The 15,239-nt window shown below is 33.2% G+C and overlaps 1 protein-coding gene and 1 non-coding gene across 2 annotated transcripts; both read left to right on the forward strand.

Annotated features, from left to right (window-relative positions):
* Positions 1–1,283: 1,283 nt before the first annotated feature.
* On the forward strand, positions 1,284–12,686 carry LOC132717538 (uncharacterized). Its single transcript, XM_060701025.1, has 7 exons — positions 1,284–1,583; positions 2,395–2,546; positions 3,140–3,309; positions 6,181–6,341; positions 8,024–8,185; positions 9,671–9,767; positions 10,839–12,686. The coding sequence occupies exons 1-7, from the start codon at positions 1,330–1,332 to the stop codon at positions 11,472–11,474; spliced, it is 1,632 nt and encodes a 543-aa protein (XP_060557008.1). The 5' UTR covers positions 1,284–1,329; the 3' UTR covers positions 11,475–12,686.
* Positions 4,048–4,135, forward strand: LOC132717541 (Z30 small nucleolar RNA). Its single transcript, XR_009623967.1, has one exon. It is a non-coding gene; the product is annotated as a Z30 small nucleolar RNA (small nucleolar RNA).
* Positions 12,687–15,239: the final 2,553 nt, after the last annotated feature.

Raw genomic sequence — 15,239 nt, forward strand, 5'->3', positions numbered from 1 at the left:
CGCGTTTTGCCGAGGTCGGACATATTCGCGAATATTAATTTCCGCGTTTTCTTGATTTCCGGAAAAAAAATATTCGCGGATTCAGGATTGGAAAGTCGGATGGGGCCGTAAAATCCATTAGCCGACTATTAATCTTCAATAATTGAGGTCATTATTGGTGTCTTAAATGGAATTAACAATACGCTAGCCTTATATTGTATTGGTAAGTGAAATGTGATCACAATTCAGCAAAACATTTTCTCTATATATGAATATGTACGCATTGTTCGTCTTCATTCTAAACATGTCGTTAACAGGATGGTTGATAAAAAATAAACCCTTCTTCCAACATCTTATTTTCAAAACATATTTATATTTTGTACCCACAGTTTATCTAGAAAAGTCTTTAAGAAATTCAATTTGCGTGTTTCATAAAAAATACCTTCTCCAATCAGGGATCGAACCCACGCCGAGAAAATTATGTTATATGAGTCCGCAATCTAACCAACAGAGCTATACAGGCTGTTCAGTTTGACGGGTAAATGAAACCATCTTGTATTTCACTGTTTGTAATTTTGTACACCAATACCCTTTTGTGATGCTCGATAGTTTTATACCACCTTTGTCTTAACAATTCACTCAAACAATTATTTTAAAGGATCCAAAAAACAATAGCCTTTTGTGATGCTCGATAGTTTTCCCACTTTTGTCAAACGATTTATTTAAACAATTATTTTATAGGGTCCAAACAAGAAGAAACTTAATACTGACACATGCTCCATATAGTGTAAAAACTGTATTAAAATGTGGATGTTTATTCTGATTGCTATATTGACATAGAGTTTTTTATATTTATAAAATAGTAGTAGTTTACTTAGCTTGTGTTTTTATTGCTTTGTGGCAATATTCATAACAATTCATTATTTCCTAACAGGTGCCCGTAAAATTCGAATATATCCGGTCAAGTTGTTTTGCATGAACGTCTAAAATAAAAATTTCTCTCCAATTTATTCGCGAAATCGTGCGGACTTATTCGCGCAAACAAATATTCGCGCGTCGTGGCCATCCGCGAATAAAGCGAATATTAATTGGTCGCGAATATTCGTTGGGTTACAGTATGCCTTTTAATTCCAAATAAACATTCAAATATGCAGTTTCTCTCCTGCTAAATTCCGTCATTAACACATTTAAATAACAAAAACTACAAAATATTAAATGGATATTGAAAAAATTATTTGCCTAATTTGCCGTTGTTTTTAGTATTATTGTAAATTCTATAATATTTCTGTTTACAGTTCTAACACTTTTTGATTTGGCATAGTACAGTTATATATACATGTATATGCAAGCATGACGAAGGCATTCAAATGTGGCATCACATTCCTGTTACTGGGAACCTTGAGTCTAGCTGTCCTAGGACAATTCAAGAAGTTAGGAAGTCACAAACCCCCGTCTAAAGGTGCAACAGTTGTGGCAGGACAGTTTCCTGTGCCGGGTGTATTTTATTATCATTTCATACAAGTAGGTCAGCCACTGTTGATGAAAAATGTTCTCAATGAAACTGGATATACAGCTTTTCAGAAATGGACAGATGACTATCTAAGGTAATGTTTTACAAATACCTGAACCTTCAACATTAATTTTGTGCTTAATATATATATATATGTGCACATAATTCAAAGTTCTTTTGATAATGAAAATAAATAACTCCTTTTTTATACCTAATGATTTTTTTTTTTGCAGTTCTATTAATTTTGTACAAGTAGATCTTTTTATTGATTTCAATTTTATTTCTATTGATTTGTTAACCAATCTAATTTGTACAAAATAAATTTAAATGCAGATACATGTAGTTCAACCTTTCAGCTCAAACTAAAAATGATCTCATGCATTAACAACATGCCTTGAAGTCAAAAACACAATGTCACTTTTTATTTTGCAAATATAAACAATATTCAACTCAAGCGATAACCAAATTAATTAAATAACATAAATCTGTTAAATGTAAGTGTTGCCAGGAGGCTTATAGTAAAGTGGGTTGCTGGCTTTGAATCACTTGCCTCCTTACCTTTGTGGATCCAAATCCCACCATGGACTTGCAATATTTTTATACCAGAAAGCTTTCCAGCAAGCACACAGAAAGTCAGTGGTTCTTCTCAACTGCCTAAATAAAATATAGACATACCAACAGAGGTCTTCCTCTAATTAAAGCATGACAGTCTCCATACATTATGTTTGCCAAGTGGGATTGACTTCATACCCTACCATTAAGTTAAAAGTATTGTAAAGTTTATCTTTGGATACCCATGGTTGATTTACATGATAAATGTTAATGGTTTAGCCATGGGTGTTCGATGATGTGTTAAGTTATTCTTTTATCATTTAAATTTAGTGAGACATTATATTTTTATTCAGAACAAAGTATGGTGATGAAAGAGTTGAGATAGAGAGAGGTAAGAAGGAAGATAGAAACGGGAAGGCATTGGAGCTGAAACTTTCAAAATTCCTCGATATCTACAAGGACAGTAACCTATACATGGTTCATACAGTGCCTGATAGCATGAAAGGTAATAAACAAGGTAAATTTATGACAGAGCTGGTTTGGAATGTAAAAATTGACTCATCAAATGAATAATCCACTGTGGAGCTTTAGCCAGAGGGTAAAGATTAATTCAGGGCCTATATGCCTAGTCTTTGATTTCATGTTAAATGTATTTATAAACAAACAAGCCAATGTTGAAAATTTCATTTAAAATGAGCTGCCAGTTAGAGGTGGTGGTGGCCAAGTGGTTAACTTCAAACCACTTGCCCCTCACTACTGTGGGATGAAATCCAACCAGGGACTTTTTATTGTTTCCTGCCTGAAATAATGCACAGAGGGGCCTCTGACATCTTCCTCCACGGTAAAGCTGGAAAGTCGCCAGTTGTCCTGTACTGTGTTGGTGAAATGTAGAAAAAAAAACAACTTATGATTGAGTCAGTTTCACTAGCAATTGTATAGATATGGAGGAACACAGATTCTATATCAACTTTTATGATTTATAGAACATGAACAGTATGTAAGTTAGGTGTTCAACTGCTTAGAACTTATCTATTGCTCAATCTGATTGTTAAATAATTTGGTTATAGATTTTCAAATATCTTTTACTGCTCCCTGCAGAGGAAGTATTGGTACCACCAAGTCTTCAGTGTGGAGGTTTCCAGGACAACCTACAAGATGCTGTACTTTGGTTCTCTAGTGGGGGTACAAAGTCGGTCTTGCATTATGATACAGTAGACAATATTAACTGTCTTCTTGATGGAGAGAAAAAACTAGTCCTTATAGACAAGGTTTGTGATATAACTCTGACTTTGAATAAAAGACACCTGTGAACTGCATGTAATAAATGAAATACATGTAATATACAAAATGCTTGTTATATACAAAAAACATGTATATAATTTAAAATCAACTCATTTATACTTGTAAACTACATATAATATACAAAATACATGTAATACCCAGTATCCAAAAAAACATGTAATGTACAAAATAATAAGACAATACACAACTCACTCATACTTTTAAAGAATTTTCATACCCCAAAGTGAAGCCCGTAGTATTTGAAATGTCTATAGCCATATGTACATATTTTTTTGATGCTTAAGGTGAACCTTTTCTAACAAGTTTGAATTTTCCTTAGTTCTTCTTGTACATGTAGCAATGGCTTTAATCTTCATACATTGGTATATCTAAAATTCTGTAGCCAACACCTTTATACTGTATGTACTTTCTTACAAATGCATATCTACTATCCTTTTATTTTACTGTAATCCCAGTTATTACCTTCTTAATTTACTCCCCCCTCCCCCCCCCCCCAAAAAAAAAAAATAAATAAATAAATAAAAAAAAAAAAAAATATGGTTCTTCAATAAAGTATTTGGTAACATGCATCTCATGCAAGTGTTATTATTACCAATGGTAAATACATCATACATATATTTACAGAGTCTTAATAACTTATTATTTATAACACAATAAAACAAATAAAAAATGAAATGAGACTGTTTGTTTTATACCTATATTTACTGCCGTGATGATAGATATAACATTGACTTGGTATTTCTAGTGTTGAATTGACCAAGACATGATCAAGTTAATCTTCTCTCTGAGCAGTATTGACAACCATTTTAATTGTGTCATTCAAATCATGGATAAAGAAAAGTTGTGAAATTCAAATAATGTTAAAACCATTCGAATCTTTTTTGATATAATTTTTTGGTAATGGCTTGTTGTTTATTCTTGTAAGTTGATCAGAAAATTTACACTAGGATCTTTTGTAAGCATGCAGGTTGAAATATGGCCGCAAGTTTGTTGATAAGCTCTACAAATGGGTTTTTACACCAAAGAAATATGTACAATATGTATTTTATTTAAATATTTACAGGCTTTCTACTGGTCCCTACTTTTCCTACTTTTCCTACTTTTCCCTACTTTTTTCTTCTGATCCCTACTTTGCCCTACTTTTTTCTGAAATAGCCCTATTATCCCTACTTTTTCATTTTGAAATGAAATAAAAAAAATAGGAGATATTTAAAATGGTATTTTCAGTAGTATTTTCAGGTTGCAATTGATGAGTAGTTCAGGTGTGTGTGTGTGTGTGTGTGTGGTGTGTGTCTCCTTGTGATGTCCATCCTTGAAAAGACTCTTGGTGCCTTGGCAAAACATTCAGCAACATTCTGGCTATGAGGTAAATATATTAAACCATACTGATTGTTTAAATAACTACTATTTTATAATTTCCATGTTCCTCTTGTAAATGAATGCATGCTTCAGTCTAGTTTGACACTGCCAAGTGCTTATTAATGTCTAAATTAGGTTTATAAATATTCCCAATAATGCATTAGCTGAGGGATTCCACAGTTGTCATGCTGTACTGATTCAAAAGAACATATTTTTTTATTGGTTTCATTTGTGTTTGTGTTATTTTCTCCATGTCTATTAGACCATATATGTACATGTTACTTGAATTTTTAAAACAAAAGTCATCAATCAAAAATTTTACAAGGTTTAAATAAAACATTGAAAATGTGATTAAAGCATTGGCAGCTGTGGGGTATCAAAACACTGCAATTGACCAATTGCTCTTGTGTCTGAGTAGAGTTTGCAGCAGTGTGACTTATCAATTTAGATTCCAAGCTTTAAATTGTCACTTAACAAAAATCTAACATGTGCAAATACCTTGGTATTGCTTCATCACTTATCCATCAGATGGTTGTGCATTTTGTCAACATGATATAATGTTAAGCTTAATCATGAAAATGACAGGTCTTTAAAAATTCAAATCATTTCATTGTCTTGTTGACAATAATGCACAAACAATCTGGTAGCAAGCTTGTCTCAGCTAGATTGTATTTACAGATGTAACTATGCATGTTTGGCAAATCAATCACAAATTGTATGTATATGTACATGTAACATTTAACATTATCATTTTGGCAGTATACTGAATCATGCATACATGTAACCTACTTGTACCTCTTGTTGGTGTTAAATTGTTCCTTAAAATACTACACTGTGGCATGTTTGTCATAACCTTTGCCCTTGCAATATATTATAATTTTATGCAACATATTAACATGAATATACATCAGTTTAACCTACATGTACATGTAGCTCATACAGTAACATGCACTCCTGTTCATATAGCTTTTAGTGTACATCCTGGTGTTGGTATTCACAGCTTGTTTGCATTTACCTTGACTATGTAATATACTAGGATCTAGTAGCTCTCGCCTTACTAATGTGAATATTCTTAAAACTATGTGCTAGATATACTCATTGTATGTTTGTTTTGCTGATTATATTTGTCCTTATCATTGTAAACAACATTTTGTATTGGTGCACTTGTATTAAAAGAGAAATAAAAAAACAATTTCAGGTGCCTGTCTTTCAAGCATGGACTGAACTGAAGATACACACAGCCTGATGTGGTCTTGGTGATGGTAAGTCTTAACTAAAACGGTAAGAAATTCCTACTTTATCCCTACTTTTTAACATCAGAAATCCCTACTTTGCCCTACTTTTTGCTAAAAAAATGCCCTACTTTTTCCCTAGTTTTTTTGGTAGAGGCAGTAGAAAGCCTGTATTTATGTACCAATAGCCATAATGCACCAGAAAAAATAAAATTTGAAATCTATAAAAAAAATTTGTAATCACAGAAATATAAGAGGATGGTGGAGGAACATGGCTGGGTGGAGGATGGTGGCTATAGTGAGGTAGATGTAGACTCTGTGGATCCCGGCATGTTCCCTGGTGTATATAATGCTGCCTGGTACCAGATTAACATGCAGAAAGGAGATTGTGTATACATACCTTACAAGTAATTATATTTCTTTTATGATGAAGTACTACAGCTATATTCTTTCCTTATAACTAGATTTATTGGTGTTTTTGGGGTTTGTCCTATATCTTTTCAAGACGTGATGAAAAGCTGCCTGTTGGTAATATGAACAACTTGCATTTGTAAGTCATTGGGACAGAACTGATATTAAAAATGATCATGTATGTTCATACATAAAAAAGAATACAGCTAAAACATTTATTTAAGTTAAGAATTAAAATGGTTCATATCCCTTCATGTGAGGAGGCTATCAATCTAGTGTACTGTATGTCAGTGGTTCTACTCGGGTGTCTACATTTTTGTCCCTGAAATAATGCACCTGGGGTCTTTGTCCACCAATAAAGCTGGAAAATTCACCATATGACCTGTACTTTATTGATGCAACATAAAAACCAACCGTGGCCGAGTGGTTAAGGTCGCTGACTTGAGATCACTGGTCCCTCACCGCTGTAGGTTCGATCCTCACTTGGGTCGAAATCTGTCATGTGAGGAAGCCATCCAGCTGGCTTACGGAAGGTCGGTGGTTCTACCCGGTGCCCGCTCGTGCCTGAAATAATGCCCGGAGGGGCACCTGGGGTCTTCCTCCACCAATAAAAGCTGGAAAAAAAATTGACGAAAAAATCTCGGCGGGTGCTCTAGGATGGCCCGACTTGAGTGTACGGTCGCCCATATGGGCTTTCCGGCGGCGACCTTAAATAAACGCATTAAAAAAAAAAAAAAAAAAAAAAAAAAAAAAAGAAAATATAAATATATATATGAAAATGATGCTTCAAATGCCATGTAACATTGCTTCACTTCAAATATCTTTCTGATTTAGTAATCATTTGTGCTTAAATGAGGCTGAGTAAAATAATACACAAACAGATATCTATATTCTTCAAGTAGTGATTGTTAAAGTCCTTGGATGTTATTGTAGTTTAAATATAAATCAAAGTAAAACTGAGGGTTTTATAACTGACCGACAATGACCCTTGTTCTGTTTGCTGTGAAATTAAATTCTTGCATGTGAAAAAGTTAATCAACAATAGATGTAATCCGGAACTTTGCAAATGAGGGTTTTCCCTATATTATCTCGGGGTACAAACCAACTTTTACTTTAATAGTTTCACTGTATACTACCATTCACATTAGACTGATCCATGTGTTGCACTAATTTGTTGATATATTATCCAAGTTGTAACTTTAAATGTTGTACACCAGTATCAAAAAGGAAAACCCCCACATTTGTGGATATGTGATAAACTATACAGGTGCCTGTTTGTACCTTCCATAGTTCATAGAGTGATATCATGTTCTTCCTTCATCAGGATAAGCTAGAATTTTGTCACATGACCTTTTTTCTCCGTTGATTTGACGTATATACTTATTTGAGCCGCGTCATGACAAAACCAACATAGTGGGTTTGCGACCAGCATGGATCCAGACCAGCCTGCGCATCCGGGCAGTCTGATCAGGATCCATGCTGTTCGCTATCAGTTTCTCTACTTGTAATAGGGTTTGTAAGCAAACAGCATGGATCCTGATCAGACTGCGTGGATGCGCAGGCTGGTGGGATCCATGCTGGTCGCAAACAAATTATGTTGGTTTTGTCATGATGCGGCTCATTTATAGTTTGGTTATACAAAATGTATACTAGAAATAATTTTTATGACATTTTTCAGATGGTATCATCATGTGTATTCGCCACCAGGGAGAAATTTGGCAGTAAATCTGTGGTTCTCACATCTATGGTGGTTCAATCAGACGGACTGCAATGATCACAGCAGCACTGAGAATAAACCTCTCTCTCATTTTACCATGGCATCCCCAAATTCGCAACTACGGTAAGATTTAGAGAATCATTAAGAGTTCACCCACCTAGCTCAATAGGGCATGCATCAGATTTGTAATCCAAGAGTTGCTGGTGCAATTCCCAGATGAGACTTAATTTCTCTGTCACAGAGATTTTAAAAGGTTATCTCATTATTGTTATGTATTACACCACAGAAATCAGTGTAAAATCTAAACAAACAAACCAGGGTTTCTGTGGTCAATTGGCTAAAGATGCTGACTTGAACTGTATAAGTGGTTAAGTTAGCGAGGTGGAAATACATTGTATCGGCGAACTCGCAAAATTGACCAAATCGCTAAAATTGCCTTTAGTGTAAATATCAAACAACCTGTCATTAAGTTCTACATTTGCACAATTCGCTAATATTTCCTCATGCTAAATGTCTGGAATTTTTTATATCCACTTACAGTCACTTGTTCCTCACCACTGTGTGTTCATGTCCCACCAGGTTATTTGTATTGTTTTACATATTAAGGATGTTATCATCTAGCTTATAGAACATCTAGGATTCTACTAAGGTGCTCATTTGTGTCTGACATTTGAGCCGCGTCATGACAAAACCAACATAGTTTGTTTGCGACCAGCATGGATCCAGACCAGCCTGCACATCCGTGCAGTCTGATCAGGATCCATGCTATTCACTATCAGTTCCTCTACTTGAAATATAGTTGGTAAGCGAACAGCATGGATCCTGATCAGACTGCGCGGATCTGGTCTGGATCCATGCTTGTCGCAAACCCATTATGTTGGTTTTGTCATGACGCGGCTCATTTTGTGCAGTTAGTGACACATGAAGTTATCCTCAACAAGAAAACTGATCACATAACCTTTACAGTGTCTGTGTGACCTATATGTGAGACAAAAAAAATGTTGGAGTACCACACTTCATGAAATACTGTATTCTGGTATATACTGGACAAGGCACTTAAATGATTAAATGCTTAAATTTGGCATTTTCACTCACTGAAACACACCTTAAGACATGTAATTCAGCTAGTCACACTGATTTATATATGAAATTCAATGACAAAATGTAAGAATGGGAGAAAAAAGTAATATTATTCTACTTTGTTATCATGTCTTCTGCAAGCGTCTAGGGTAACTGCTCCCACACTGCATTGAGTTAAATCCATGACCTAAACCCTGACTCAAAAAAAAAAGAAATGTATAGAATAGTTTAAATTGAACTTGTTTGATACAGGAAGCTGTAAGAATAGTGATACATTGATCTTTATTTTGTTAGCCTCCTTTATACATAGGTTTATAATGCATTCTCTTTCTTCAATTTTTCATCTGTAAATGAATTCATTGTATCTCAGAAAGCAAATGATCCCTGTCTAGGTAGTATTTAATAAAGGCTGCCAGAGGATTGTTTTCTCATTTGGATGATAATATAAGATTGCTTTTGTATGTAGGTGGGACAATCAGAGAAATTTAAAGTTATGTTTATCAAAGGATGTTATCTCTCTTCTTGCAGATCAGAATTTCTGTCAAATTTTGGTGGATCTAAGGGTGTGAGTCAGAAATTTTTCATAATGAAGAGTGGTTGTAAAAGTGAAGAGGATGCTGTCAAGGTAATATTGTAAAATATTGGTAATACATGTTTAATATAAATAAAGAAATAAGCTATTAACACTGGTTTGGAGTAGGAATTGAAGGTAAAGGCTATAGGCCTGAGAAGTTAAATTTTTGTCATCAATAAGTCAAAACTGAGGTTAAAAAGCCGATAAACATCCCTCAGACCAATATTATTTTGATTTTAACAAGACAAAATAAGGGAGATCACTAATGGTGTTTCTTCAAGTTGTGAATAAGACAATATTTTCTAGGGTTTCACACTAGATTCTAGTGTTTATACTGGATTTGACATTAACCCTGTGTAAGATCAGTTGTTTTAAAAAGATGGCATTTCATGGCCTTTATAGATTACTTGCTTGCTTAGGTGACATCATTCTGCTGTTCTGAACTTATGAATGAAAATTGTAAATTTATAAGCTACTAAAGGAACAAAGTGCAGAAAGAATCAAACACTGAAGAAGAATCAAACACTGGCTGCAGTCAAAGACAGGATTATCTAGCTTTAGGGTAGCTGTTTAAGACAGCATTTTTAGTATACAAAGAATTTCACTGAATGAAGAATTATATAGGTTTGAAACTGGAAGATTAAGATATCTGATCAATGTTGATGTGTTTGCTTTCTACCTTTGCCTTAGTTTCTTAGATTATATTTTAATTTTGATTGTGTAACAAGCTGTAAGGTTATAGATATGCTCTTGGATCCGTCCCTGAAACCAATGTATGAATGAAAAGTTAATTGCTCAAAGAAGTAACGGCCAATCTCGGATTCACGTTATACAGACATCGCTTTAAAGCATGCCATATGTTCGTGCAAAACTTTAGGTTTGTTGGTGAATAAACTTTTCTTTTTACTGTCAACTGTTCCTACTTTGGTATGATAGATAAAAGATTTTATTTGTGTAGATTCATTATTAAATTTATGGACCTCACGATGGTTCGCATAATATAATTTTATTCGACTTGTTCAATAAATACAATGCTGAATTCAGTATCCTCTTTATTTTTTATGGTAATATTTTTTACAGGGTTTGACTACACTAGTAATGAAGGTATTTATTTTTTTACAGCTATGGGAAATGCTTAATACAAACAATGACAGGCAGTTGACATGGGAGGAGTTTTACAGTTTTGACATTGACGAGGCTGTACAGAAGGTACCTCAGTGCTTTAATGTCGAGATTGAAGGTGAGGAGGTCGAAGAAAACCAGAATGAAGATTATGAAGATGATATACAGAAGGGAGACATAATTGATGAAGAAGGGACAGTAGAAAACCTTAATGAGGAAGGGAAAGTAGAAGATCAAGTTAAAACTGCAAAGAGAGACAACATTGATGAAGAAGAGATGGTAGAAAATCAAGATAAAGTTGGGAAGGGAGACAACATTGATGAAAATGGGAGCAAAAGCAGGATAAAAAATGTTGAAATTAAAGATACTCCTTTTGAAACAAATGGAAATTTAGACACAGAAAGTGTTGGAGATAGTGTGCATAAGGTTACTGACAATGGAGAAATAAATGTAGATATCATATCTAATGGCATATTTGCAGATGATGGAATAGAAACTGAAGTTTTAATATCAGAAAAAAGCGAAGAAACTGTATTAACTGCTGTAAATGATGATTTAAATACTGACAAAAATATGGATACTGATAGAGAAGATTCTACGCATGACAAAAGAAAATTAGAACACGATGAGTTTTAGATTTTTTCATAGGAAAATATTTAGCTAGAATTTAGTTAGAAAAATGTAATAAGATATGATGTTTTGCAAGTTAGAAATAGAGTAAATCTTACAGAACAATTAGGAACATTCTTCTTAGCTTTAGACACAGACAAAATATTTAACCCTTTCCTTGCTAGATTTTCGTAATGGATTTGCCCTGCTTTGAATAGGTGCAATGATTCAGCCTTCACTTGAGTTGCGATAAAATTAATTTTATTAATTTTTAATCTGATTACTCAGACTATGTTAACATTAATTTTTCTAAATTTAAAAACAAAATTTAGCTACAATAAAAGACTTCCAACTTTGACCATCCAAAAGAGTGTGAAGAATTTTTTATTTGTCTTCAATTTTTAAACAACTTGTTTAAGTGTTTACATTACCCTCGATTTGATTGGTAAAGGAAGAACTTGTAACCAATGAAAGAAACCCTTGATTAGAAAAAATTTGTTTTACATCAGAAAGGATAAAACGAAAAAAGAATCAAATATTACAATGACTTATCAAGAATTGAATCGTTGGCTCTGAAACTAGCTTTGAATTTGAAAATGTCCCTTCAAAGTTTATGATATTTCAATATCAATGTATACAAAAATAAACTACCAACTGTATAGAGCCTAGTCAGACTGCACAAATGTCTGTATTGAGTATCTTAACACAATACTTTTATATATTTAACTTAAGTACTTGTTATATCTGTATTGAGTATCTTAACACAATACTTTTATATATTTAACTTAAGTACTTGTTATATCTGTATTGAGTATCTTAACACAATACTTTTATATATTTAACTTAAGTACTTGTTATTGATCTATATGTTGTATATATTAGTTAGTCTTTAACCAAGTACAATGTAGTTTTTTTTGCTGAAAAATCTGGAGAAAGAGTGATCCCTCCAAAGCATTAACTACAACAAGATAACATGAAAACTGCAGACTCAGTTTGATTGAGTCTGTACATGAGGGATAATGAAAAGTGCAGTATACCTCACACCCCCTTGCACTGGCTTGAGTGGTACACAATTTTCAACACTTCAACACAGAAAATATAACAACACTTAATATTTCTCAATATTGTGGGTTCAAATCTCACCATGTCAAAAGTTTGTGTCAGCTTTTTGATAGTTGTTGATTATATATTGGGGTGTGTGACTGAATGTACAGTAAACTGTAATTTCTGCCACATCACTTTTCAGTGTAAGCTTGGTGCCTAGAATGACAAGCATAATTATTCTCTTTTGTTTCATCACATTCCATACAAGCTGATCCATAAAAACTCATTCCATTTTTTTATATGATATATTTATAAGTGTATTATAATGCTCTATCATTCTAGGTTTAAAGGGGCTCCACAGAGCTATTTTAACTTGATTGGGCAGGAAATAATTTTTCGATATTATTGTTCCATTTGATGTTGGTCTATACTTAGTAACAACATGTTTGCAAAAGTTCAGATTATTCTGTTTTCCAGAATGATTATTTTAGCAATGAAAATGACTTCTTTTCAATCAAATCAGCTAAAAATAGCACAAAATATAATTTTCAATTTATTTCGAGTATATTTCTTAATTATATTATTCATATCTATCAGTTTTAAGCGCCCCAACTGATTCATGTCAGAAAATCAATTTTTATGTTTTTAGGCTTTCTGACCTCTGTTGAGTTCCTTTAACTTGAAGGGTATAAATCTAATTTTTATGAATTTTTACATCAACTTTAAAAATAGTAAACTTATGTTGTTTTCATAAACATATGATCAATTATTGAAAGAGTTGTATCATAGAATGTTTCTGTTATTTAACACATATGAAAACTTCAGTAAACAGATTTGAAAAGAAAAAGAAAATAAAATGCTGCTATTTTTAGTAAGTTCTTAACCATATGATTTCCAGCATGCATCATTTGATCAAAAGGAAATATATCAACATATTTCTTTCAAACAAGCATTTTACAATTTTTCTTTTTCAAATTTCAATCAAAAGTTAACTGATGGCAGCAGAGATATAACTTAATACACTTTAATAAAAAAAGAAATATCTCAAAAACATTAATAAATAAAAATGTTGGATTTAATATGTTACTCATCCTTAACACATAAAATGTTGATAATGCACAACATATCTGCAAAACATTACATTTCATGTCCATGTTTGTTATTATAATACACAAAAGATATTTAAATTCTTATGGTATTTTTGTGCCTTGCAATTGTTTATTACTACGACTCTGTTGTTGTTTGTTACTAAGGTCTGTATCTTATGTGATAATATTATATATAATATTATAGTGCTACTGTCATAATGCAACATTAAAATCATTATCTTCAATGAAGCTAACATCCATGTTGTATTTTTGTAATGAATGCACTGAAAATTAAACCTACTTTCCCCACACATATAATTATAAAAAATGTTATAAAGTTTGTTCTTGCACCTCTTAGTCTAGCATTGAAGACATTAAGATGTTTCTTACTTGTATTTGTTAACATATTATATATATATGTACTTTATTTTTTTACATGAATTAATTTTTTTAGCTAGACTATTTGAAGAATAAGGAGAGCTATTGTTCTCGCCCAGGTGTAGCTATCAACACCACACTTCGGTTAAGTTTTTGGGCTTAGTTGGTATCCCCAAAGGTTCTGAAGGACATGGGTTGAAAGTTAACACATTATTAGGCCAACACTGTCTAAAGCCCATAACTCTAACATGGATTTTGACAGAATTATGGCCCTTTTTTGAACTTAAAAAATTCTACATTATTCAGACTCTTATTTTACTATCAAGATCTGAGAATAGTCGAGCATGCTGTCCTGCTGACAACTTTTATTAAGTTGTGCCATCATTTATGTGATTATAATAATTGAGATTGATGTAAAGCAAGATGTAAATTGTCTAGGCAATAAGTATATGTTAATTTGTTTGTTTTTCTTAAATGTTATGCTTTAAATAATAACCTCTACTATTGAAATATTGTACAAAAGTTATGATACATTTTTGAAAGAGGTGACCTTGAATATTGCAAGACAAGTTATGGTTATTTTCCTGAGCATGTCCTCGACCAATACTGTGTCATTGTTTACTATTATCCAATATCATTGTTAATATTTCTATGGATATTTATTAATCTGTATGAATGTCAAAATCACATTCCAAGCTATCCAGCTGGCTTACAGCGAATGGTAGACTACTCAAGTGTCCATTTTTGTGTCGCCTCTACGGAGTAGTGGCGACATATAGGGATCACTTCTCCGTCGTCTGTCCGTCCGTCTGTCCGTCCGTCCGTCCGTCACAAAACTTGTCCGGACTACTCCTCATAAACTACTGGTGCAATTTCATCCAAACTTTACAGGAATGATCAGTACCAAGTCTAGTTGTGCATATTGTCAGGATTTTCCGGTTCAATGATTTTTGTCAGAGTTATGGCCCTTTAATAATTTTTAATTTTAAAGTTTGTCCGGACTACTTCTCTTATACCACTAATGCAATTTCAATGAAACTTTACAGGATTGATCTGTAGCTGAAGTCCTTGCGCATATTGCACGGGTTTTCAGGTTGAATGATTTTTGGCCGAGTTATGGCCCTTTGATAAAAAGGTTTCTTTTTCTGTGTGTTGCCAGATACACAAAAGCTTGTCCGGACTACTCCTCATAAACTACTGGTGCAATTTCATCCAAACTTTACAGGAATGATCAGTACCAAGTCTAGTTGTGCATATTGTCAGGATTTTCCGGTTCAATGAT

The sequence above is a fragment of the Ruditapes philippinarum genome, unplaced genomic scaffold (genome assembly GCF_026571515.1).
Source record: "Ruditapes philippinarum isolate M1 unplaced genomic scaffold, ASM2657151v2 ctg5683_1_1_1_1, whole genome shotgun sequence".
Lineage (NCBI taxonomy): Eukaryota > Metazoa > Mollusca > Bivalvia > Venerida > Veneridae > Ruditapes > Ruditapes philippinarum.

Coding starts and splice junctions, on each gene's coding strand:
- LOC132717538 (XM_060701025.1), top strand. CDS start 1,330: ATGACGAAGGCATTCAAATGTGGCATCACATTCCTGTTACTGGGAACC. Junction 6,342..8,023: donor TGTGTATACATACCTTACAA/GTAATTATATTT, acceptor GACATTTTTCAG/ATGGTATCATCATGTGTATT. Junction 9,768..10,838: donor GTGAAGAGGATGCTGTCAAG/GTAATATTGTAA, acceptor ATTTTTTTACAG/CTATGGGAAATGCTTAATAC.